At 42.2% G+C, this 27,542-nt stretch overlaps 3 protein-coding genes across 7 annotated transcripts in view; 2 read left to right on the top strand and 1 right to left on the bottom strand.

The window, feature by feature from the left end:
• Nucleotides 1-8,598: 8,598 nt before the first annotated feature.
• Nucleotides 8,599-10,845, top strand: LOC115234147 (ras suppressor protein 1). Its single transcript, XM_029804932.1, has 8 exons — nucleotides 8,599-8,869; nucleotides 9,295-9,345; nucleotides 9,429-9,549; nucleotides 9,637-9,755; nucleotides 9,826-9,908; nucleotides 9,986-10,100; nucleotides 10,175-10,307; nucleotides 10,498-10,845. Exons 1-8 carry the CDS (start codon nucleotides 8,722-8,724, stop codon nucleotides 10,580-10,582), a joined length of 855 nt encoding a protein of 284 aa, XP_029660792.1. The 5' UTR covers nucleotides 8,599-8,721; the 3' UTR covers nucleotides 10,583-10,845.
• A 167-nt stretch (nucleotides 10,846-11,012) lies between these two features.
• LOC115234145 (tubulin alpha-1 chain-like) lies at nucleotides 11,013-16,252 on the top strand. The gene is made up of 5 exons (XM_029804930.1): nucleotides 11,013-11,385; nucleotides 11,664-11,883; nucleotides 11,952-12,781; nucleotides 12,905-13,068; nucleotides 13,160-16,252. The coding sequence occupies exons 1-5, from the start codon at nucleotides 11,383-11,385 to the stop codon at nucleotides 13,281-13,283; spliced, it is 1,341 nt and encodes a 446-aa protein (XP_029660790.1). The 5' UTR covers nucleotides 11,013-11,382; the 3' UTR covers nucleotides 13,284-16,252.
• Nucleotides 13,589-27,542, bottom strand: part of LOC115234144 (protein neuralized) — a 65,414-nt gene continuing 51,460 nt past the window's right edge. For 4 of the 5 annotated variants that reach the window (XM_029804927.1, XM_029804929.1, XM_029804924.1 and 1 more), the window contains exons 2-4: nucleotides 19,452-19,618; nucleotides 18,076-18,644; nucleotides 13,589-17,632 (exon numbers count right to left, since the gene is read on the bottom strand). In XM_029804927.1, the coding sequence (XP_029660787.1) occupies nucleotides 16,510-17,632; nucleotides 18,076-18,644; nucleotides 19,452-19,618 (1,859 nt within the window). In that variant the 3' untranslated portion in view covers nucleotides 13,589-16,509. Of the gene's footprint in view, nucleotides 17,633-18,075; nucleotides 18,645-19,451; nucleotides 19,619-20,497; nucleotides 20,855-27,542 lie in introns of those variants that run through there. The other variant, XM_029804926.1, reaches the window with a different exon arrangement.

The raw sequence follows: 27,542 nt of genomic DNA, 5'->3' as shown, positions 1-27,542 counted from the left end.
ATACATACAGACATTTTCTTAAAATATCTTTTTCGGCGTTTTTTAACATCCTAAACACACATTGGCATCAAAAATTGGAAAAAAGATTTGTCACGAAAACAAAGTTTCCTCTATGAGAAAGCAAAAATGTATTATAATAATCAACTCGTATTTTAAATTTTGCGAATATAAATAGCTATGCTTGAGCAAGCCAGTTTTACGTTGAATATTTCCTGGTCATCTTCAAAAATCGCATATAAAAATTAAATATTATAAAAAAAAAAAAATACTTTAAACGGTTTTTACGACATATTAGTTAAATTCCCTTAAAAGTATCTAGGTGCCACTTTAATATACACTCTCTAACGTTTGGTGAAAGCAGAACATCCTTCAGATATCTGTGATTTTATATAGTCGGGTTTAGCATGCGGAACGCAATGAGTCGTTACATTATTTCGACCTTATTAATCCGATAGCTTTTGTGATAAATCTTAGCTGTCCGCTTCCTGAAACGAGCCCGGTATAAACTGTTAAATTATCGAATTGTAATTGAAGTTGTTGCTCTACTCCCGATTTCACTGAATATCGTTGCATTTCTCGATACCTGTCGTGCAACCAATCAACTCGGACAATCAAATCTCTCGGCGCAAAAAGTGACAACAATATTTCGCCTACGGCGCAACACATCATTTTTCTGTCGCCGTTCGCGTAGATCACCGTTAATCTTTATGACGCTTTATATCCCGTGTCGGGAATGAAAAAGAAGGCTATTAGACTCGCTTGTACGCTTGTTCGGAGGAGAACTGCAAGGCGCGTTACGTAACTCGCAGACTAGAATCTTAATCGCGATTTAAGGATCATTAACGCTGGATCTACGAGCGATTGAGCCGATGACGTTTCATTTCTCCGGCCTGGTTCGCGGAATCTCGCGGCTAATTTATCACACTCGTCGATTGGACAGTCGGTAATTCGTGAATGAGATTATAACGATGTTTTGTATAAACAAAGCACTACCGACAATCCTACCGGATGAGAATGGACTTTCTCCGTTAATCCAACAACCACGTCGCTGTCATCACCGTACCTCGTAAGTCGCTATTGAGTGTCAAATTGAGTGTTTAAAAAAAAAAAGGAAGATGGAAGAAAGCGCGCTCGCAAGTAGGTTAACTAGCGAAATCTCATAGATTTGCGCCTCTTCGGATGTTAAACGAGCGGAGCATTTTTTGTCGAATCCTCGTAACCGTGCAAAAGCCAATTCTTTAATTAAAGAAGAATCGTAGGCAAAATTTAAGATACGATTCGTCGAGAAATTGGTCTTTAAAATGGCGTTCGCGTTGCTCATACATCATTGAAGAGAAGGATTCCCGAGGCAGAAGGATTAAGAGGATTTGTAAGTTTGTCATTTATAATTTTTTTGAATAAAATTAATGATAAAAAACGTAATAATGATAGACGAATTTTACAGTCGATATTTTACGTTATCAAACTGCTCACGTATAACTCATATTCCGACGAATCTTTTTTTTTTTTTTTTTTACATATGCACGTGCATCGATAAGGACACTTTACGCGTGCACTCTTACGTATATCCGTGTGGTTAGAGTCACGAACGAATTTATGCGTGGCGATAATTCATCCTAGACACGCAACGTTTTAATAATAAGCGCCACGATGATTAATTGGCTGAACTGCGGTTAGAGAAATTTGCGTAATAAATAAAGAGCGAATAAATAAATCCCCGTTCGTGCGACAAGACGTTGCTGTTGCGAAACTGTCGGACAATTTTTCCCAAGCTCGGCGATATATGCAATCCATGTCGCGATCGCGAATTAATAACTAATCAATACCGAGAAAAAGAGGGGAGAGACGACGAAACGTTCGCTTAACTGTATCGCGGATAAATGTCAACATTACTTGACAGACCGCTCCGCACTGTCGCTATATGAACTGTCGTAATCCTCGACAATTATCTGCCGCCGATATGTCGTAGTACTTGCTTTATTTAAGAATTATATACAATACAATACAGTTTTTAATCAATTAAAAATTGCTTTGAAAATATTTATTGGACTTCCTAAATTTAAAAAAAAATTTTTATTAAAAGAAAGAGATATCTTTTTGATAAAAAAGATTTTTACTCTCTCTACTTTTTATTAAACAGTTAAAAGTTGCTTTGAAAATATTCGTTGGAATTTTTTAAATTCAAATTTTTTTTTTTTTTATTAACAGAGGGAGATGTCTTTTTGATAAGAAAAATTTTTACTCTCTCTACTTTTTATTAAACAGTTAAAAGTTGCTTTGAAAATATTTGTTGGATTTTTTAAATTCAAATTTTTTTTTTTTTATTAACAGAGAGAGATGTCTTTTTGATAAGGAAAATTTTTACTCTCTCTCTCTCCTCTCTTTATTAATGCAATTTTATGAATAATGTATTTTTTTAGGAGAAAATATTTAACGAGAAATGCAATTTAGCGATTCCTGTGCACATCGATTAATAGTACTGTGTTATTTTAAGACGAAGCAATTTCTGACTTGTAAGAGCTCGAGTACACTTAGTTATCATAATACGTAACATTAGGAAAGACCTTTTATCCGCGCAAGGTTACACCGCCTCTCGCGTTCTTTGCGCTAGGTGTATGTTGAAAATATACGTGCACACGTACACGAGCACAAGGGGAATCCAGTTTGCCGCGAGTTTTTGCAAAACGTGCTAGTGTGCGCGTCCAGGGCAGTGATTCCCGGACAACGTGACGCAATTATGCAACGAACTGGTCACCTCCCTCCCTTTCTTCTCCGCCCTCTAGCCATCCTCCGTCTACCTCCTCGTCGCCCTCGAGCGTCCCCGATTAGTATCGCTGACCTTGAAGCCCTTGAAGAGATCACACTCGCGGCCTTGCAGCCTCCGCCGAGCCTGCCTGTGCAAGGATCACGTTCGGAACGCGAGCCCGCGGGTTGCTTACATTGTTGCGCCGCCAAGATAACTCAGTTCCCCTCAGCTTTAAAGAAGATGTTATCCCTGCGAAGGGGATTCCTTTTTGTGAAACGTATATACTGGCAAATTCGAGAATGTGTGACTCAGATGCCAGGAGAATCTTTCTCGAGTATCTTTGGTCGCGGATACTAGGGTTGGACGAGATATCAAGACTAGTCTTGATATTGTCTTGTCTTGTCTTGAAATTCGAGACAAAATCAAGATTTTTAATTTAAGTTATCAAGACAATACCAAGACTAAGATTGTCAAGATTATTGGTCTTGTCAAGATTATTGATTTTTAAAAAAGCTAAAATATGTATATTTGTGTGCAAATTAAATGAGAAAAAAATTACTATATTATACAAACATAAAAATTTGTTTTAATGAATAAACAATAATAATTATCTTAAATTATTATATATTATAAAGATTATATATCGTTAAATATTATTTTAAACGATTGTTCAGTATTAAATAAAAATTATTAATTAAATCAAAACAAGACAAGACAATACAAGACAAGATTTTTACTACCGAGATTCACTCAAGACCAAGACAAGATTTAAGTTTCCAAAAATTTTCAATACCAATACAATGTTTTTACAAATATCGTCTTGCCTTGAATCTTGTGCAACCTTAATGGATACGAGTATCTTCGCGAGAATTGAAGAACGATAAAGACATTAGAGTGTTCCGGATTTTTTGCCGGCATCAATGGAAATCAATACATTAATATAAAAAAAAAAAAGAAAAGAAGAGATGGACCGCGCGACCTCGCTTCATGTAACACCTGCTGCTGGATGTCGTAACTCGTCTGACATCCTCATTGCCGAAAACAGAAGCCGCCTGTATCGGTCAGTTGCACCGGTATCTCATAACGGCTCGCGCCGCCAAAATTGCGTCTTAAATTGCACGGTTACATCGACGCCTTATTAACGTCGGGACACGGGCGGGTGTTTTCTGGGAAGTGGCACAGGAAGCATAGATTCGAGAGGATGTCCTCGGGCGTCTCGCTTCCAGCAACGTGGCAGCCTCCGCCGTCTCATCGTCATCTGCGCCATTAATATCGGTCGTCATCCATCTTCGGCGAAATTCTGTCTTTATTATACGTGGCGCGGGAAAGAGCAGTCGGGTCGATACAAATCTCATCAGTAATGATAAAGCAATAGGAATGCTAGATTTTACACTTGAAATATGAATCGTCATTCTGAAAAGATTGCGTCGAAAATAAATTATCTTTATTTATTTTATTTATTTATTTTTTCTTATCTGCGAAAGTCTAATTAACGTCAACACTAATAAACCACCGTTTCTTCGAGCGTTAATAATTATTATGGCACGAATAATTTGGTCTTGAAAAATCTAATTTCAACTCTTGGGGCAGGTCGCGGCTTGGCGCGGCATCGTTGACCTCGGAGAGGATGCCTAGTCGTGAATGGACCACCGCTTACACGCTGCCATTGACTACCGCCGCCGTTCTCCCCTATATACTTGTTTCCGTACACTTGTCTCTCTTTCCTTACTTTATTACAGTATTATACAATTATACAGTATGGATATAAAATTAACGTCATATTTTACCAAATGTTTAACAAACTCAACGATTAATACTAGGGTTGCACGAGATATCAAGATTACTCTTGATATTGTCTTGTCTTGTCGAAATTCAAGACAAGATCAAGAGAAGATTTTTTTATTAGTTATCAAGATAATACCAGGAGTAAGATTGTCAAGATGATTGATTTTGTCAAGATTATAGGTTTTCAAAAAAAAAAAAAAAAAAGCTAAAATATGTATATTTGTGTGCAAATTAAATGAGAAAAAAATTACTATATTATACAAACATAAAAATTTGTTTTAATGAATAAACAATAATAATTATCTTAAATTATTATATATTATAAAGATTATATATCGTTAAATATTATTTTAAACGATTGTTCAGTATTAAATAAAAATTATTAATTAAATCAAAACAAGACAAGACAATACAAGACAAGATTTTTACTACCGAGATTCACTCGAGACCAAGACAAGATTTAAGTTTCCAAAAATTTTCAATACCAATACAATGTTTTTACAAATATCGTCTTGCCTTGAATCTTGTGCAACCTTAATGGATACGAGTATCTTCGCGAGAATTGAAGAACGATAAAGACATTAGAGTGTTCCGGATTTTTTGCCGGCATCAATGGAAATCAATACATTAATATAAAAAAAAAAAAGAAAAGAAGAGATGGACCGCGCGACCTCGCTTCATGTAACACCTGCTGCTGGATGTCGTAACTCGTCTGACATCCTCATTGCCGAAAACAGAAGCCGCCTGTATCGGTCAGTTGCACCGGTATCTCATAACGGCTCGCGCCGCCAAAATTGCGTCTTAAATTGCACGGTTACATCGACGCCTTATTAACGTCGGGACACGGGCGGGTGTTTTCTGGGAAGTGGCACAGGAAGCATAGATTCGAGAGGATGTCCTCGGGCGTCTCGCTTCCAGCAACGTGGCAGCCTCCGCCGTCTCATCGTCATCTGCGCCATTAATATCGGTCGTCATCCATCTTCGGCGAAATTCTGTCTTTATTATACGTGGCGCGGGAAAGAGCAGTCGGGTCGATACAAATCTCATCAGTAATGATAAAGCAATAGGAATGCTAGATTTTACACTTGAAATATGAATCGTCATTCTGAAAAGATTGCGTCGAAAATAAATTATTTTTATTTATTTTATTTATTTATTTATTTATTTTTTTTTTATCTGCGAAAGTCTAATTAACGTCAACACTAATAAACCGCCGTTTCTTCGAGCGTTAATAATTATTATGGCACGAATAATTTGGTCTTGAAAAATCTAATTTCAATTTTTTTTCTTTTTTTTTTTTTTTTTTCAAGCGCGATACATGAGGTGCAGATGAGTTTTCCGTTCCCGTACACTATCGACCGCGGTCGCGTATGAAAGGAGACGGAGTGTACTCTTAGAATCTCTGCGGTCTGCTACATCTATTTATAGCGCCCACCGTACACACGCAATGCACGCGCTTGTGCGCGTGTGCCAAGCGCATTGGTCGCCGTGCATAACGGGCTTTTATATACGTTGCACTGAATATTCCTCTCGCGGACGCCAGCCAGAGACCGCCGAGTTTAATTCTTTCTTCCTCTTCCCTATATCGTCATCCATCCTCTCGTGCACGCGTACGGAACGCACGTGCGCTCGCGCACACGCGCGCCACACGTGTTCCCGTCCTTCCCTCGTCGTGTTAGACGCGTCTTAGGACGAGTCGGGCGATTTCTCGAAGAGGTTCTGCGAAATCTTTTTTAATGCAAAACAAAAAAGATGAGGTTTCATTCTTTTTGCCAGAAATCATTCTAATCACTTTGAAAATCCAGAATTTCCAGATCTCTCTCTCTCTCTCTCTCTCTTCGATTCTAATTAGATCCACAAATTTATTGCGAAAGAGTAACGAGCAGAGTCTACAAAGTTCGAGCTCGCACGTTATAAAGGACCACTGTGCGGAGGACAGCGGCTTGTTGTCCGCTGTTGCGAGCGTCGCGTTTGGAAAGGCGATTGGTTCTCCTCTCTCGTTGCGGTAACGAGATTTGCTTTTTCCGCGCCGTCTTGGCGCGGCGAGACCGGTCACGGCGTCAGTAAATTGACCGATAATGTTGCTTGGCACTGATTACCGGATAGCAATGATGGATACTCGAAGAGGTGGGCGCCCTTCCCCTCCATCGTCGTCGTCGCATGCTCGCGCGTCCCCCTCCTCCTCCCCCTCTCCTCTTCTCTCCTCTCCTCTCGTCCTGTCCTTTGCCTTTACGTGCACGCCAAGGTCGCTAACCTTACGAGCCCTCGGGTGCTGTTTGGCGCCACACTCTCCTCTCTCCGTACTTTTAGCCGCCGATAACGGAGAGAAGGAAACCGGGCACGTGGAGGAAACGGGCCGGCCGGATCATCGCACCGTCGAGATATTTATAGTTTTCGGAAATGCTACCGCGATACCCCGATAATCGTAAGGCGTTTCCCTCGTAATGAGGCGATATTATATTTAAATTTGAATATTTAAACGGCAAAAAATGCGAAAAGAGAAATCTCCTAATAGAATACGGAAAATGATAACAAATCAAGATCTACGATCGTTTTTCGATGACGCAAGTCGAGGATATTAAATCTTTTCAAATCAAGTGGAAAATTTATTTTCAGCCGTGGAAACAGCTGAGAAAACTCTAATGTATCATCTATTATCGATAAATATATTGTATAAGACACATAGATGCGTATATGTGCATCGCATGGTTGAGTGCTGCTATTTTCTAAATTGACGAATTCGGGGGGATGCACAAAGGGCGACTGTCCGTAATCTTCGATCCGCGGGTCAACATAAATCTCGCGCTTCATCAGATCTTATCCCGCGAGAATTTCCTTTCCTGTTATCTTTAATGTCGCTGCTGATCTCGCATCGTCGTCGTCGTCGTCGTCGCGGAATGCGCGCCGCTCCGGTTTCAACCGCAACGAGCTGCGCGGTTGCAGAAAAATAAAAAGATCTCGAACATTATTAAAACCAGTTTATTTAAAACCGTGCCGCCATCTCTCGCGCGATTCTTTCTCGCGATCCCGTCCGTAATTACGCGCGATTTATTAACGCGACGCCGATCAATTTCATTTCGCATTTTTCGGGGGGAGGAGGGGGGAGGGGGGCTTTAAACGAATCACAGTGTTATCACGTTTTTTTTTTTTTTTTTTTTTTTTTTTAATTCGCACTTTAATTTCATAGAATTACGAGAAAAAAGTTATTAAAATTAAATAAACTACTTTTTTAATTAAGTCGCAAGAAAAAAATGCATAAGGAATTTAAATTATTATTAGTGCAGAAAAAATTATATATAACAATAAGAGAATAAAGTTATGGCCATTTAAAAAAATGGAAAAATTGCATGTGTCCTCCTTCATCAGATCTTATCCCGCGAGAATTTCCTTTCCTGTTATCTTTAATGTCGCTGCTGATCTCGCATCGTCGTCGTCGTCGTCGTCGCGGAATGCGCGCCGCTCCGGTTTCAACCGCAACGAGCTGCGCGGTTGCAGAAAAATAAAAAGATCTCGAACATTATTAAAACCAGTTTATTTAAAACCGTGCCGCCATCTCTCGCGCGATTCTTTCTCGCGATCCCGTCCGTAATTACGCGCGATTTATTAACGCGACGCCGATCAATTTCATTTCGCATTTTTCGGGGGGAGGAGGGGGGAGGGGGGCTTTAAACGAATCACAGTGTTATCAGAACATTCCGTTTCTTTTTCTTTTTTTTTTTTTTTAATTCGCACTTTAATTTCATAGAATTACGAGAAAAAAGTTATTAAAATTAAATAAACTACTTTTTTAATTAAGTCAAAATTAAGTAAAAATAAGGAATTTAAATTATTATTATATATAACAATAAGAGAATAAAGCATAAGGAATTTAAATTATTATTATATATAAAAAAAATGCATAAGGAATTTAAATTATTATTATATATAACAATAAGAGAATAAAGTTATGGCCATTTAAAAAAATGGAAAAATTGCATGTGTCCTCGTTGATGAAGGAACGTGTCAGATGAGGTACAGGAACCGCCATCTGACGAGCAGAAAGGGGGCCGGCTCCGTCGATGGGGACGACTTAAACAGAGTGCGCCGGAGTAGTACGCACGACTCCTACGGGCGTGTGTTGACGCGCACGCTCGAGAGTCCGCGGACACCTCCTTTCGACTAACGTGTATCGTACGGCGATTGCGCGCGCAATGAATCAGACCGCGCCAGTGTCGTGTATTCCTGCGGGGAAGATGTCAAAGGCGAAGAAGGTGCTGGACGAGGCCCGGGAGATCCAGAATCCCGAGCTGGATCTCGCGGACAAGGGTATCGCGACGTTCGAGGAGATGCCGGGATTGCGTGAGTCTCATCCAACACTATGTCGCGCTCGCGCGCGTATCGCGCCAAATTAGGCAACTTGTCGAGGCTGGTTTCGTCGACGCGACCCGCACTAGCGCGGCCATCCGTCAGCGCGTCTCGACCACGTGGGCGTGACAGCGCGAGTGCGCGCGCGCGCACTCGCGCTGTCCTTTTAAATTTGACACTTGGCGCTTAACGTAGAATAACGTAAACGATATATAAATTATCGCGATATTCAGGGTGTGTTTGAAAGTTAAACGATCAAGCTTCGCCAGTTCTATGAGTAGAAATATAATAATAATTAAATAGAAATATAATAATAAATAAAATTAGTATCAAATAATCAATATTGCCAGATAGTGAATTATAAATACCAAGCAATGGTAAACTTTTACTAAAATTACAGAGACTTTCTTATGTTCCAGTGAATATGATTAATGTAACGAGGCTGACATTAAGTCACAATAAAATTCAAGGTAATGTAGCTTAACGTAATTGTACGCGGTGTATATTGGATAATTCAATTGATTCATCAAATCGATAATTGCTTTCGATATAGCGGTTCCACCGGGTCTCGCCAATCTAGTCAATCTAGAAATACTGAATCTCTTCAACAATTGCATCACCGAGCTGCCTATATCTCTGTCGCAAATGCCAAAGTTGAGAATCTTAAACGTAGGGTCAGTATAATTTTTAGGACACGCTAAGCTTTAATTGTGAATCACGCGAGAGAGATTTATCAGAGCTTTAACTTTAACTTTCGATAGAATGAACCGATTAGATGTGCTTCCTCGCGGTTTTGGCGCATTTCCGGTTCTCGAGGTGCTAGACCTGACGTACAACAATCTCAGCGAAAAGAATTTACCCGGAAATTTCTTCATGATGGGTCAGTCATAATTTCTAGATTGTTCAACGCGCCTTCTCGTAAATCGCACATTAATTTTTCTCTTCTCTAGAAACTCTAAGAGCGCTCTATCTAGCTGACAACGATTTTGAATATCTGCCGCCTGAAATTGGCCAGTTGAAAAATCTACAAATTGTAAGAATTGTCAGATACTTTCGCAGTTTTACGAAATTGACTTTTTGATAGAGATTATCGAGATTAAAACATTTTAGCTTGTACTGAGGGAGAACGATCTGGTCGAATTACCGAAAGAAATCGGCGAGCTGGCTCGTCTTAGAGAGTTGCATATTCAAGGAAATCGTTTGACAGTATTGCCTCCTGAGATAGGTACGAATAGTAAAAATACGGTAAATATAAATAAGTTTATCGTAAAAAGAAGGCTGCATAAGTTTACCTTACAGGCAACTTGGATCTAGTGAGTAACAAAGCGGTATTTCGAATGGAGTTTAATCCATGGGTTACTCCGATTGGCGATCAGCTGCAAGTGGGCATATCTCACGTCATGGATTATATTCGCTCGGAAACATATCGATAGTAGGTGCTTCTATTGTTATTAGGAACTGTTTTGCAGTTGCAATTCACTTAAGAATTAAAAAGAACATTTCAAAAAAAATTTAGAAGCTTAAACTTTATGCAAATTTTTTGCTTTTTTAACATTATAATATAAAACTACTAACATAGTTATTGATCGAGGAGTCTGGCCGATAATTGTCACTTTTTACAGCGTTTACAATCGTCACCAAAGCGCCAAAGGCCCGCCACCTCCCATCGAGACCGATAAGAGCAAGAAGATCTCACGTGCTCGTTAACGTGTGCTCGCGTTCGCATTTTGACTAAATAGTGCTATCTCTGACTAATCTTGTTTTGGAGATTATTTTTATAAGCCATATATACTGCCAATTAATCGTCCGTTTGCATTAATTAATTTAAAAACTAAATGGTGCCTTTTAGAAATAGAAGTAATAACGAGAGATAAGAGATGTACTATGCATTTTAATAACATTGTTATATTTTTTTAATTGTCTATTTAATATATGTATACGCACATATATATATCTATATATATTATATACATATTATTTTAATCCAAAAAGAAATTATATATATTAAAGATTTTTTCAACAATCCTTTCCGCGTTTTTTATTAAGAATATTATTAATAATCATAAAAGAGATATTAATCGACGAGAGTAGAATTAAAAATTTAGGTATGCAAAGCAGATTGGATTACACTGTTTAAAAATGCACTCGGAGCATTTTTATATATTTTAGAATCAGAATTTATTGTGAAACTTATAAATATAAATCATTTACTTTAGTTGCAAATAATTGTAAAAAAGATGCGTTCTTTATATTATTTTTAAGAGATTGATTTTTCTATTTGAATTGTTTTGCAATGCAGAGTATAAATGATATGATTCGCTGTAAAAGAAATGTATCTGAAAATCAAAGCTTATTAGATTTTTGTACCGATTTCCGCTGGTTTCTCTAGGCAACGGGAACAAAATCGCAAAACAAATCGTCTCGCCGTCAGTTTGCGTCAAACATTTTTGGTGTCAATATTGTTTGTTTATCCCACCTTTCCGCTGCAAGCTAAAAGCATCTTCAAAATGGTAAATATCGAAAAATATATAATTTAATTATTTGCAGACTTAATGCAGTTCGAAATTACACATTTTCTCCCGCATAATTAAATGTTGAATCATTCAAGATAAGCTTTATCAACCTTGAAATAATTCCATATGTTTGAAATTAAAAATTATAGATAAAAATCTGGATTCATAAACAAGATTCATATGATTTTTCTGTTTGTTATGAAAATATTTTTATAACTAGAGATAGAGAGAGATGCGATTTGCGATAAGATACGTTAATTAATTGAAATGAATAGCGCGAGGTACTTTCGATCCACATTGGCCAAGGCGGCGTGCAGATGGGCAACGCCTGCTGGGAGCTTTATTGCTTGGAGCACGGTATACAACCGGACGGTATGTTGCCACCGCAGACTTGTGGTAGCAGCGACGAAGGTTTCCAGACCTTCTTCAGCGAAACGGGCGGCGGGAAATACGTGCCTAGGGCCGTTTTCCTCGATCTCGAACCGACGGTGATAGGTAAGGCCGTCGGAGAAAGATACGTCGAAACGATAACGAGATATACCAAAATTCATACCCGTCCTTAGACGAGGTGCGCACGGGAACGTACAACCAGCTGTTCCATCCCGAGCAGCTGATCTCCGGCAAGGAGGACGCCGCCAACAATTACGCGCGCGGTTTCTACACCCTCGGCAAGGAGCTCATCGACCTCGTGTTAGATAGAATCCGCAAGATAGCCGACATGTGCGGCGGCCTGCAAGGCTTCCTCATCTTTCACGCGTTCGGCGGGGGTACCGGGTCCGGCTTCGCCAGTCTCTTGATGGAGCGACTGTCCATGGATTATGGCAAGAAAGCAAAACTCGAATTCGCCATATATCCGTCGCCGCAGATCTCCACGGCGGTCGTGGAACCGTACAACGCGATCCTCACCACTCACAACACCATAGACAACTCGGACTGCGCGTTTCTCGTCGACAACGAGGCGATCTATGACATTTGCCGACGCAATTTGGATATCGAACGACCGACCTACACGAATCTGAATCGGCTCATCGGTCAAATCGTCTCCTCGATCACGGCATCCCTGAGGTTCGACGGTGCTCTAAACATCGATCTCACCGAGTTCCAGACGAATCTCGTGCCCTATCCCAGGATACACTTTCCTCTCGTCACCTACGCACCCATTGTATCCAGCGAGAAGGCTTATCACGAGCAGCTCACCGTGATGGAGCTCACCACGGCCTGCTTCGAGCCGGCTATGCAGATGGTCAAGTGTGATCCGCGAAGAGGAAAGTACATGGCCTGCTGCCTGCTGTACAGAGGTGACGTGGTGCCAAAGGACGTCAACGCCTCGATCGCGATCATCAAGACCAAGAGGTCGATACAGTTCGTTGACTGGTGTCCGACGGGTTTCAAGGTTAATCGTTTGGTCTTTTTCAGGAATATTCTTTACGATTTAAGGATTGTCAACGTTCATTTTACGCGCTGTAAACGTAAAGTGTCAGGTGATATTTTATTAATTTCATTCGGGAATAAATAGGTAGGAATCAATTATCAACCGCCGACTGTGGTACCGGGCGGTGATCTGGCGAAGGTGCAAAGAGCCATGGCCATGTTGGCGAATACCACGGCAATCTCGGAAGCGTGGAGAAGACTGAACAGAAAATTCGATCTCATGTTCAGCAAACGAGCCTTCGTCCATTGGTAAACTTTACGTTGATCTTTATTTCGCAAAATTAAAATTAAACTCCTGAACACGATTTTCATTCACGAATTATATAAAACGCGCCGTCAGGTACGTCGCCGAAAACATGGACGAGAGCGAATTTAACGAAGCTAGAGAAGATCTGGCCGCGTTAGAGAAAGATTACCACGAAGTCGCAACGGATTCTGTGGATATCGGTGGCGAAGAATATTAATAATCGCTTCTGAAAGACTTGCATGCATTTTGGTGGGATAAATGAACCTTTTTTCCTTTTTTATTCGAATGTACCGTTTTTATAGGACTTTTACATTGATTTTTTGTGCTGTCTTATATATTTTATGCATTGTTTTTATTTTAGACTTAAAAGTTTATGCGCGTCTTTGTGATATAATAAAAAGTTGGATCATTCATACTCTCTGCGTTATCGAATTTATTAATCAGAGACTTGAATCGTTAAAGGGGAACTTCTCAGGAGATAAATTGGAGAAAGGGACTTTGAGAAAGACGTAATAGCGTTCGTTGATATTATAGGCTTTTTATTGTATAGAACACAGCACGCGGCTGCGCGAATTATATTACATATGTATAAATTTCCGTCGGCATCTTTACATTACGGTCGGAGAAACTCTCGCATCGCGCACGTAAAACTTTTGTTCTTCTTCGAGTATGTATAAGTGTGGTGTAAAAATCGTGAACGTTTCGTATTTGTGCATGTTACGCTGATACGTGAGAAACTTAAAATAGATATTGCAAAGAAGACGAAAGGAAAGAAACGCGTATTCTCTCGCGGATGTATTAAACTTTGTGAATATAAATGTCGAATTAAATAATCGTTAGTCGTATAATTACGATAATAATAAAGGCGATAGTGTTGCGCAAATGATCGAGGCGTGGCCAAGCTGACGACAGAATAACATACGACAATTAATCACGCTGATCGGAACGATAACGATGATAGGTTAATCATAAACATTCGTCGTAATTATTATCAAGCATTACTCTCTCTTACTCTATCTCTCTTTCTCTCTCGCTCGCTCTATCGTCGCTTCGTCAGCGACGTGTTTTTTGGACTGGTTCTTATCGTCATATCATATTCAATAGAATAATAATAATAATCTATTGTTATATTTTTTTAATAGAATCTCGGACACGCCGTTCGCTGGCAGACGCGCGTGATATAATTTGCATCTTCCTCCTCGTATCTATAAAATTTCTCGGTCTCCCTCTCTCCCTGTATTCTACCTATCTCCCTCTTCCGTTTACTTAAGAGGAAAAAGGGGGAAACGCTTTTCTTTTTATCATACTTTTTGGATTGGCAGACTGAGCCTGCCGCTCGCTGGACTAGAGATTTTCACTACCGCTTTATTGCGCATCCGTTATTATAGTCGAAAGGAGGACATTGCTCCTTCGCTTCTCGTTAAAAATTAATTCTTTAAAGGGCCAGACACTTCGCCTCTCCCTCCCTCTCCCTTGGCTCGAAAATCGTTTCTTCCATCTTCTCTTGATCGTAGAAAATTCGTCGTCTTCCTCTCTCGGGCAGACGAATCGCAAAATAATTTTTTACGATACTTGTCGTGGACAAAACTTCGTTTCGTTCATAACGGATCAAAGAGCGCCGTGCGAATTCGCGTTTACGAAGACCTTCACAGGCGAATTTTGCCTAGGGCAATGTCTTTTCGAGATGAAATTTTTTACAAACACGCAGTTAACAAAACACTCGAGGCACGAAGCATTACCTCGAAAATTAAGCAGAATTTTTTATCCGAAGGCTCAACATGAGTTGCTGAAAATAAAAATACGAAAGTAACGTGTTTGTCGGCGGAATTTGAAACAAATTTAAATCTTTTATCGCTCCAAATTCCGTCGAATAGTATCCAAAACAAGGTTTTACTATGAAAATTCGCAACGATTACATCAACTTCCATATTAAACTTTTTATAAGAAAATTGCGCTTATAGGGTCTGATTGTCGGATGTAATTAATCAAACGCGATATTTGTGCCACGATCTGTCGATCTAATTAATCTGTCTAACGTTTTAGCGTTGCAGCAAAACGGATGTCGTTCAATTAGATTTAAGCGAACTGTCATCTTCGGGGCTGCCCGCACGCGAGTTAAGTATCGCGAAGGGCAGAGAAACAGACGCTTAGGATCTTTGGTAAAATCCCGCCTGAAACATTGGCGGCGATCATAAACGTTCAAGCGTTATCGTTGAAAACGAAAATGATCGGCGAAAGAACTAAACAGTTTTGTATCCCGAGCCCATCACTTTCTCGTGATTAAGATGCAGGACGACAAACAAGAACTTTTCGATCGTCCTAGAGGACGGCGGAATGCGCGAATAAGCTTTCCAAATGCCCTAGGCGTCGTAGATTCGGTAAAGTTCGCACTAAATCACACGGTCCATTAAATAATAATCATGCTACGAGATAATGACTATGTTAATTCACCAATCATACTATAATCGGCAAATCGTAAAAATAATAGCAATTGTGGCAAACAAAGCTGCTCGCGAGTAATTAAAGACAATTATAATGGTCGAATAACTAATAATGTAATCGATAATAACGATAGTATTAATATTAATAATAAAAATATAATAGTAATATAATGATAATGATAATAAAATAATAATATTAAAGGTTGGAAGAGTAGTATGATAGTATAGTAATAGTAATAGCGATAGTAGTAGTAATAGTTCAGAGCGGTACTAGTAATCGTGGTAATTGTAGTGACGATTATATCGCTTGTGAAAATATCTAGCATCGATCTGTCTCTTTTTGTCGATGACGTAATCGCATTCATTCACGCGTTTCTCTCACTCACAGACTGGCAGACAGCATATCGATATACAAGCAAACTCAATCAACTACAGCGATTTGTCACTCATTCTCTCATTCTCTCTCTCTCTCTCTCATTCGTTCGAATCCGCGGCGATTCATCTCCGTATTCTCGCCTGATAAGTAACGGCGGCAGTGATCGCGATTTTGAAAGCACTGCTTTCTTTGTGCACGATGCGATGGTCCACCTATTGACATGTTAATTGACAGCGACGCGGTATCATTGGCACGTCGGGAACTGCTTAATTTTAATCCGTATAATTTGACGCGAGGCGTCACGTTAACAAATAATTATATTACTTCCTCGTATATTTTACGCGCCTCACGTTTCATTAAAAAAAAAAACAAAAAAACAAGATATAGTGGCAGTGAAAACGGCGGCTTCCGCTTCGATTCTACGTTCGTTTATTTGTTCCGCTAGTCGCAAGGGGACACGGGCGAGAAGGGCGACGGGGATGAAGCGCGGTGGATTCGACGCGGAAGGAAACCAAGACGACGGAAGCACAATGATGGACGCGGCGGCGGTGGAAACCGGGTATAAGCACATCCGCGATCTCTCTCTCTCTCTCTCTCACTCTCACGTTCTCTCAATTCGGAACCGTTCAGGAGCGGTAGATGCGGATAACGTCGCGGATCGGTGCCCGGCAGAGCGGACAGTGGCCGCCGCCCTTGCCGCGCCATTGTTGAATCGCGCAGGTGTAGCACATGCACATGTGGCCGCACATGTAGAGCACGCTGTCGATGCTGCGCTCGTAGCAGATGGAGCACTCGCTCGGCTGGCCGGCGAGAGTCGGCTGCAGACCTTCGCTCCACTGCTGCAAGTGGGACGACGTTGCGTGCGCCGCGTGCGTCAAGGTGCCCTCCAGGCTCTGATAGGTGACCGGGTCGACGTACGTGGACGAACCGGTGCTGGCCATGGTGCCGGTTAACGGCGGTGAGGATTGTCTCGAGGAACCGGGATGCGGTATCGGCGCGGGTGCGGCCGCGGAGAGATGCACCGGCTGCGGCGGTGGATTTCTGTGCGTCGCGGACGCGTAGATCGGTTGCGGCGTGGGTGGCGGTGGCGTCGGGTAACCGGCCTGCGGTGGCAGATTCACGACGAGTACGGTGCCGCCGCCCACGGCCGGCTTAAACTGCACCATCTCGGAGAATCTCGATAGTTCCGTAGCAGCGTTGCTGTGATTCGAGTGTTGCTGCTGCTGCTGTTGCTGTTGTTGAACGATGTTGGCAGGTGATGGGTTGCTCTGACGTTGTCGAGGCGGTGAAGTCGGTCTGCTGGCTAGCATTCTCACACGTTGAGTACTCCCGTAGGCGTCCACGAATGCCCATAGCTGGAGACTCTGATCGACGTGCATGACGACGTTGGGCGGGCCGCCGTTTTTGCTCATCTGCACCTCGCCGTAGTGCGTGACCGTGAAGGCAATCTCGTCGCCGGGCTGTGGACTCGATGCCACGTCCTTGGAGACCACCCAGTATTCGGGGCGATCTAACAGCAGGTCGCTGTCGTCCGGCAGATCCTCCGCTGTGAGTCGCGCCGGGTCGCACGAAGTCAAGCCCAGAGCTAGAGCGCCCACGTACATCGGCTCCGTTGAGAGAATCTGTACGACCAGTCGCTCACCCAGTAGCAATGGTCGACCCGTGAACGCGTAGCCGTGACAGAATTCCGTGTCGGTGCGCGTCGCCACGCACTGTTGGTTGCTGAAACGGATGTTTCTGCCCCGAGTGCTGCGGAAAAACAAAACCAGGAAATAGTTAGTCTTGGGAAACCGTGAAAAGCGGATGGCGAATTAGTTCTATGTGGCTGAACGGTGGTACAAAGAATCGTTGGCAGTTCCTCCATGGCTTAATGCCTTCTATTGTAGACTGATGACTTTCAACTATTACGCCTTATATCACTTACGCGAACTGCTTTGAAAAAAATCGCATAAAGCGTTATTAATCTAACCAGACGACTTGAAGCAGAAAACTTAATCGTGTAAATAGCAAATTCAAAGCGGACAAGTTGCTCCGAGATAATTTTTTTTCTCGATCGCATGACTCGAGGCTGAATTAAAACTAGCGAGTGCAAGAACCTTTTCCACGACGCGTCACGTTAGCTCGCGTTGATTAGACCTAGATCAGGTGGATGACAAACGCGTGGCAGACGACCTAGCGCGATCGATACTCACGAGTGGAAGGGCAAAGGAGTGAAGATGACGCCGGGGGGTTGAAACCTAAGTCCTGGTAGCTCGACGTCGGGTTCATGATGGATCGACATGCTCTGCATAGACGGCACGATTATCCTTTCAACGTCTCGGCCGGCGTTGCTGGCATCGTCCATGGCAGAGTGCCTGCTGTGCTGGGCATTGTCCTCGTTGCTGTGCTCGGCGCCCCTGCGGATGTTGTTGAAATGCTGGCGATTCGGATCGACGAACTCGATCGCCGTGCTGTTGCCGTAAACGTCGATGATCGCCCATAGCGGGCCACGGGTCTCGACGCCGCTGAAGAAGAGACCCTTCTCCTCGCCATTGACACCAAAATGCACGTCGCCAGCCGACGTGACGTAATAGAAGAGCACCGTGTCCCTTTCGGCGAATCGCTCGGCGAGCGCCTTAGCCCAGTAGCCGGGCTTGTTCGTCAAATCTGGACACGCGTATCTTGGCAGGCCACTCCGTAGGTTGATCGGATCGTTGCTGGTGAAGCCGAAACGGATCACGCCGCTCCAATTGTCGGAGATCTCCAGAAACTTGACGCAGACCTGCGTTGTTCAAGAAAAGCAAACATATAATTTAATCGTGCATTAATTTCTCAGACTACGTTTACTAATCGGGTTTAATAACATCCGTAGTTCTAAGGCTGGCCAATCACAGTCATTCCATTCTTCAGAGGAATAGCTGTGATTGGCCAGTTTTACAACTACGGATGTTATTAAACCCGATTAAGGGTGCCGTGTAATAGAGCTCTCAGAGAGAAAAGGAGAAGGGAATGATGTTTTGAAATTACGGCGGAGACGAGCGATCGAGCGATCCTAAAATGGAGTTTTATCCGAGGCATCCTCGCGAATTGTGTCGAATCACGTCCCACGTGATTATAATTTTACATCGTGCCAGCGCGATTAGCTTCGATCCGTCGTAAAGAAACCGAAAATACGCCTAACGCGACGCCCACACGCTCTATTAGCGACCGGTCTTCGTTCATTTACACGAAGATCTTGGAAGACTGGCTAACATCATCGAGAATCGTTTAGTTTAAACCACCGTTTAGCGCGGTTATACCAATCACACTCGTGTTATCTAACACTACAAACAAGAAGGTATACAAGATAAGCTCATGCGAATCGCTACTCGGGAGCTCGTAATTCTAACACGGAACGATATGCAAAACAAGACTCGCGTAATAAAAAGGTCCCCTACCCCTCCTGTCCTCCCGTTTCATGATTGCTGTCGATAGTCCGTTCTAATATTCGAGAAATGCGATCGGCGGTCTCTCGAGCGGAACGATAGTCGTCGGTTTCCCACAATTAGCGGGATTGGATTAAAAGTCGCGGTCGCGAAAAATTCCTCACCTTCTCGCCCACTCGCACGGGCCTGGCGCTGAAGGTGACACCCTTGCAAAAACTCTCGTGCCTCCGGGCGATCGTGCCGCCATTGCACAGCCTGATGTTGTCACCGTGGACGTGGTGAAACGTCAACGGCGGCAGGTTGTTGGTACCCGCGCTCGAGGATCTGGGCGCTGCAACAGAAAGCGTCGATCATTAGATAACGATACTTTACATTTGCGCGATTGTATCGCGACTATGTGATTGTACGTAGCTATTATCTCGGCAGATTTATCTACGTGCGAGTATACGTATATTACCAGTTTCAATTTACTTGTTTCGCAATTTATTTATGCGTTGCTTCGTAATTTATATACTAATATCGCTGGAATGTGTGCATAATATGTAATGTTTATTTTTATTCAAGGCCGTGATGTGTGATTATGAAAAGTTCGAGAAAAACATTAGCATCAACATCGACTTCCTTTTCCCCGGAATGTACTTGTAAACTTTAGGAACTTACGAAGATATTATATATTTTCGTGTGCGTTCCATATAAGACTTACAGACCCAGTTTGCTTTAATAGTAAACTGATGATTTTTAGGAATCTTTTTAAAGAATATTAGAGGTCGACCTTTTTGGCGTTTTACATATGTTTTTGTTGATGCTTAAAAGGCACGTAACAAACAAAAAAATTTAAGACAAGATTTAAAAATACTGATGTACCGTTTAAACGTCAATAAAAATATATGTAAAAATGCTAAAAAAAGATCGATGATTGGCAATCTTTAATTTACGAATATCGTTGAAAAAAAAATCGTTTCGACCGATGGTTTTCGCGCTACGTAGGCGTAGTTGCTTGATCTCTCTTTTTCTCAAAGGAATCAAAGTAGAATTTTGCCGCAAGAAATAGGTCATCGACCATGTTGTAGCGAATTTCTCGGGAAATTCACTCGAGACAGATAACCACTTCGCGAATGAGGAACAAAGGAGTTCTGCTCCGACAGCGCAGGGAAAAGAGGGAGAGATTCGTGCGGAAAACTCTCGGATACACACACACACAAAAGCACACCTCTCATCGGGGCACGTCGAGCGTTTCCACTCCGGTATTTCATAATGCCGGCTCGCCGATCCGGAATGCGGGGATACTCCCGTAATATCTTGAGGCGAAGACGGTCGCGTTGATGCATCAACGTAAAGGGAGAATCTTTGTAGAATCGCCCCGATACAATCGGCCGATTTTTGAATATAATTAACGTTCAATCCGAGGTTCTTTAAATATTAGACACCATCATCTGTCGAACACGCTCACTTTGATTTATCACTCGCAGGCAACAGCCCACAGACACAATATCTATTAATAAATTTATAATTATATAAATTATATAAATTTTGAAGGAGTTTGCAAGAGTGTGTATGAATACTTCGTAAGTCTTTGTGTCGATTTGAAAGTAAACCAGGAGTGCCGCGTCGATTCGACCGGCGCTCGCGAGAGCCTCGTTCTTACTGACTATCGATATGCCGAGGCGCGTAGCCGATATTGTATGCTCGCCGGAAACCGCACGTTTCGTACCGGAAGCGACCCGCGCGCGGATGCCAAGTATCGAAGTACGCGATCCGCTTTCTTCGCAAAACGGATGCGGCCCGAAAAACCACCGTTATGACAATGTACAAGTAAAGAGGAAGCTGTCGATTTACACCTTGATGACTTTGGTCAACTTGCCGTGCTTCCCTTGGATTCGTACAAGTATGAGGGGAGCGCTTCAACATATCCGCGAATTAGTAACAGTAAAATACTCACGACATGTTGAAGAAATGTTGTATCATGTCGGGAATCTTAGGCGTAAAGGATGATTAATATTCTGCCAGGAATTAATAGATCGTTGAAAATTGATCGTCTTACACGTCTATTATGAAAATTGTTTGCTCATAAAGTGTGTTAGCAAAATATACATTTATATAAACAGTTCTTACACGTCTATTATAAGAATTGTATGCTCATAAAGTGTGTTAGCAAAATATACATTTATATAAACAGTCCATTCACGAGAACTGCTAGTCTATAATATTAGTTTACAAGGTTTTGTGGCAGAGCATTTGAACACTGTTTCTAGAGTACTTTTAAACCGTCATCAAAAAATCTAAAAAATTTCTAAGGTCAGGTTTTCAAGAAAAACATTTGAAACCCCCCAAAAATGCGTTTTTTACCGCTTTTATTTTTGAAAATTTGTTGCAGACGAACCCGATGTGCAAGAGATCTAAGACACAGGTCAAATGAAAGCTTGAACATTGTATTTTAATATAAAAATATCGAATCTTTTACCTGCAATCGGACTATATGGGACAATAGTTCTTTAACACAGTGCGACTACACCTAAAAATAAAGCGCGCCTGAGATTCGATTGTACCCGCGATAAAAGATTCGATATTTTTATATTAAAGTATAATGTTCAAACTTTCATTTGAGCCCTGTTTCTATGAATTTTCAAAAATGGTAAAAAAACGTGTGTTTTAGGAGATTTCAACCCTGTTTTTTTCGAAAACTTGATCTGATAAGCCATTTTGCCTTGCGGATTCAGCGCCCCAAAATACATTAAAAAGAATTGTTTTCATTTAGTAATTAGACGATGCGAGGAGATGTATGCGATAAGAAGTCAACGACGGATACTATAATCCCTAACGATATCAATCCGCTAATCAAACGGGGTATCGTCGGGATCGACGGGATAATAATCGCGAGACGTATCGGTAAAAATCGCGGACCGCGCGTTCGATTTCTCACGCTCCCGGTAAAGTGCGTGTATTAGGAAATGCGGTAATTGTAATTTCTAATTTTCCTTGTCGAGAACGCGGTCGCGCTTTTTTTCTCCCCCTCTTTCCTCGCACGCGGAACCGTTACGGCTGCGGTGCGGTGTAAAAAGCGTAATACGTGGATTTCCAGGATTTTACGAGGACTACAAGTGTCGTTTCGATGCGAGGTCACGATTGCGTGCCACGCAAACGTCATCGTCCGACTCTTGTTTCATTTCTTTGACTCGAATTTCTCGCACAGTTTTCGACCAGTCACTCGAAAGTATCTCGCCCGCGACCAGGCACCATTACGAAATCATATGAAGTCACACGGCTAGAGTTTTTTCCTGGAATTGGAATATTAATCTCGTAAACTAAATCGGCTACAGATTTTATTACGCCATTATGGAGACTAATAAAGAAACCGGAATAAATCCAAGAATAGTGTGAATTGTGAATTCTATTCAGAAATGTTATTAAACACGCGTACCCGGCAATATCTGCTGATGAAATATCAATATTTACTCTTAAAACGAGATATCGATTTCTGAGATTCAATTATGAAATAAAATAAATAGACATCTGTTCATTTTTATAAGTCGCAAATTAATTTCTTCTTCTTCTACATCTCACGGGATAACAAAAGAATTTGTTGAGAAAATACACGTTTCTAATTAATTAATCATTTTTTTAAATAATATTACGCTACGATATAATTAATTGTGACATCTCCAGAATTGTAATCACACAGACTAAATAAAATTGAATAACGATCAACAGTTTCAAAGTCGCGACCGTAAAACAAGACCGTGATTTTCAACTACATGGGAACGGGAAAGAGCAAACGAAGCGCATCGCGCCGAAAGTATTATACAATCCTGCGGATTGTACGCGTCGTTGTTTAGCCACGATTAGTCACGCAAGACGTGATTCTCGAGACGCATCTCGGTCGGTAGAGACGCCCGGCCGTGGGAATGTTATGATGTATACCGTTGCATCTCTCGCCGGCGTTCTTGTTGGCCCCGACGTTGGAGAGCAAACCATGACTCCATTTACCCCTCGCAATCGGCCACTTATTCGCCACTGCCGTCCTAGCGTGCCTGAAGGCGAGGAGCGCTTCGCCAGCTGAACAGCCGAACTTGGCCAGTGCATCTTCGCAAAATGCACTTTGACGTTTCTTGGCAACAATTTCAAAATTCTCGGACGCAAGATCGGACTTCTAGCCATAAGCATTTAAATTTTTTTTTATAATATTCCCGGTGTCTTCGAGACAGAATTTTTTCTTTTGTCTAAATAATCTTCAGAAAAATCTTTGTCAGCAATCAATCTAAATTTATCAGGAATTTATCATCCTTTGCTGCGGTTTTCCTCGAGCTTTTACGAATTTTTATCGGAAGGTCACGTAACCAAGGACTTAATGTGGACTATTGAGAGTCGAGGATTAAATGGATCGCGATATGACGTATTGCCTGAACAGTTATGCGAACATCGGTAATCCGCTGAATAATCGCCGGCTCTGACGCCGATTCATCGTCGTGACCGTCATTAAATGCGACACATGGCGTGTTCTTTTCCAGGGCGACCGATCGGCTCTCCACGCAAATCGCGCGAGTCAACGAGAAATCTCCTCGATCGTAGTAATTGGTCTATGCCCGCGCCTATGCCGCCATTCGCCGGTACATCTCGTGGGAAACCCGTGACACACATTTGCGCGGAAGTGCACCTTCGTAGACTGCTGCAACGCGGTGAATCTCGGCGCGTCTGATGAGCCGCCGCGATGCTGCGTCGCGTCACTTCGGGACCGTGTTTAATTAAAACCTCGTTTCCAACTATGACTATGTCTTATACCCGGGAGCGAAATAACAGATGTTGCGAGTAGCGCGAGAAAATTGGAAATAAAGCGATAACCACATGGGTGTCTTGCAGACTTTTGCTTGTCATAGTTTAGGAAAAGACACTTCATAGACATCGGATTGGAAATTGAGATTGAATTTGTTCGATCTATCTATTTCCACTTCGTGTCCCTTTACTTTACTCTTGCTACAGCGAACAACGTGCGTCATTTCTATTTTTATCACTGCTTTTTATAATATTCTTTTTTCCTTTTAGTTATATTAAAATATAAGAATAACACTTTTCATTTTACTTGAAATAAAATCTCTGTAACATTTAATGCGCTCGCCATTAAAATGATTCTAATTGATTCGCGACTATTGTCGAGGTGAAAGTAATCCGTGCTGGGACCTTTGCGGGAAATCAGACTCCTTTGCGATAACATGCATCGTGCGTCTCGACGACGATGTGAACGCGATGCACTTTGCATGATGTAAATAAACGAAGCCTTGACCGAGCTTTGTCCTCTCCCCATCTCATTGACTACAATCAAATCTATTTCTCGGCTACTATCAGCCGTGTAGAATAAAAGATGGACGTGCCGTGTAATCTGATAAGCTACCATAATCGACGTATCCTGGCGTGCTTTTGCTTCGCTCAAGTTCGACGAGCGGTGACGTAGAATAACTCGGGATTTTAATCGAATAAATAACAGTAGAAAATAAATAAGAGAAGCGACAATTTAAAAAAAAAAATTTCCATTGATTTATTAATTCTTGACTCCAACACCTGATAAGAAGATATAATTAATAATCCCGTTAGCTAATTATCAAATTACTTTATCTAACAACCTGTTGCGAATTAATGATATCGAGGTCACGTTCAGGCCAGATCTCTCTGGCACGCGACCTTAGACGAATCGACGCTGAAAAAAAAAAAAGGAGAAGGCGGAGAAGGTGAGACGCGGCAACAGGCTGCGGAGTCGCGTGCGCCTACGTAAGAACGACTTTGAACGAGGGGTTTACGGACCGCACCGATAAGGCACTCGAGGTACTGTTAAGCAGCAAGCCGAGGAAGTCGGTGGTAATTTTCTCTGCGCGCGCGCGCGCGCTCACTCGCTCTACACAACGCAGGCTAGGCTTCATAGCAGGAGGGGCCTTGTTCCCACGCCCGATGCCGTGATCTTTGCTTGAGCTACCTAGAGTCTTAGGAGAGGCGAGATCTCCCTCTCTCTTTCTCCACGAAGGAGAGCTCTGCTCCTCGCTCTTTCTCCTAGACTGCCTGCCGGAGTTTCCCTCTCTCTCTCTCTTTCTCTCTCGTTCTTTCTCTTTTGCCTTCCACCACCATTATGTGCATTACGTAAGGTGGCAATGTGCGAGTCTCTCGTCATGCTGAAATAATAATAACGCGTACACAGCTCAAGGCAAGAACGACTGAGAGATACAGCGAGCGAGAGAAAGAAAGCGGGATGGATGAGAAAGAGAGAGAAGGGGAGAGAAGAGGCAAGACAGAAAGAGAGTACACGAAGAACCGTCTACGGAAGGTGGCTCTGATGCGCGCGTTAGCGTAATTATGGAAAGCATCTCGCGTGCACGTGATGCATCGCTCGGGACACGCGGTAAACAATCGGTGTATTAAGCTACTATCCACACGCGATTCAGAATGATGATTAGAAGCGGATAAGTAACGGAGCGAGATAAGGGTCGTCGAACTCCCGCGAGTCCTATAATCGTCTTGATTCGCGCCGCGAGACACGATAAGGATTGATGAGATTGCGATGACGTGACATTCGCGCGATTAGATTAACGCGTACAATGTGTAATACAGTACGATGGCGCCGTGTTACACAATCAGCGTTATTGGCTAAATTTATAAGATTCTTTGATAATTATAGAGAGGAATCCTCTTTGGTGCCGCTGTCGTAAAAACACGAAGAAATATACGTATCGCGTTCCTCATAAACGACCATTTCGAGTTAGGCTCGTGCTACGGATGGAATAAAGATCGGAGGAAGGAACGTAGTACATAGGTATGCGACGTTGTTGGGTATACGCTTGATGGAGGAACGAGATCTTTATCCGAGTTCTTTCTCCGTCTCCCTCTCGGCGAGTAGCCTTTGTTGACCCTCTTTTTGACGACTTACGAGAATTCACGGTGAATGCTCGGACCTCTCTTCCCGGTACCTCTCTCCCGATTAATTTTCGACTATTTAGATACTAATGGCGACACAACAAAGCGTGATTCATACCGCTTTGGTTCGTCCGCGCCATTAACGAATTTTATGAAAGCATTGCAAGCATCGGAGACATTTAAGAGATTCGCGATCGAGATGAGAGACAAAGGTTTGGACCGTTTTGGTAGAAACGCAACGCGCCTCACTGAAATATTTAAGCTCTTTAAGCTACAAGTTTTTGAGGGGGCACGCGAAACCCCACGACGACAAGTGTATATTCCCATCGCGGTGCTTTTAACGCGACCACCACGGCCCGTTGAGGAACAATCGGATTAACGAAGTTAAACGAGAGGGTGGCCGCAAGATCCCGCTCCCTTCGTTATTCCGACTCGTACCCCCGAAATTGGGGGCGGGCGATGTGTCGCATCTGCCACGTTTCGCACCGTATAGGATCGTCGCGACTTTGCGGGGGTGTAGAAAACATAGGAAACCAGCCCCTCGTTCTCTCTATCTTTCGTGTCGCGTAACCCCGTGGACACGGGATTAATGGTTTCAGCCACACTCGGCTTGTTTTGCGCGAGGAATCGCCGGGGGTTCAGCCGCCACTTATTGATCTTTCGATCCGCAAATAATGATGCAACTTTTCGTGAGGTGGAAGCCTAGACTATTTTTCTGTATTAGAATACTCTCTTTATGATTGGAAGAAAAAAAGGTATCAATTAATACATATATTACAATAATCTCTCTTAAATTAAATGTGAAGGAGAGGCATCAAGAAAAATTAAAAATTATTATTGGATCTAATATATTCAATAATTAACTGCAGGATTTAATTAAAAAGAAAGTCAATCCAATTTGAATGTAACATGAATCTCTAGTATAGCATGGCAACTCGAGCTAATAAGCTAAGTATGGTCGAGCGATCAGACTACGCTGGTAATCCCGATGGACGATGAAAGTAAAGAAACAAGTACATTGGATAATTTAGGGTTGCGTTGGCCGCTATTGCTTCGTAGCGTGCTCGCATTTAATTAAATACGGAAAGTTCGTAGGAATATATGGTATCTCGCTCGAGGTGCAATTGCGCTTAACGGTTTTAGACGTACTCGCTGTTCGATCGTACGTGAAAACACGGTGGCTGTTGAAGTATCCTCGATTCTACGCGAAATTGAAATCAAGTTTCTCGCGCGCCTCCTCCCTAATAAACGACGAGAAAGAGTGAATCGGGTCACATATATGTATGTATATTGCGTCGCTAACTGTCCGCAACATCGCGATGATTCACGCGGTGTCGCGTTAATGAAATTCCGCTTCCTTCTGC

This window comes from Formica exsecta, unplaced genomic scaffold (genome assembly GCF_003651465.1).
Source record: "Formica exsecta isolate Colony F162 unplaced genomic scaffold, ASM365146v1 scaffold196, whole genome shotgun sequence".
Lineage (NCBI taxonomy): Eukaryota > Metazoa > Arthropoda > Insecta > Hymenoptera > Formicidae > Formica > Formica exsecta.
Note: the sequence above shows the minus strand (reverse complement) of the source record. Positions and strands in the feature narration are given on the sequence as shown.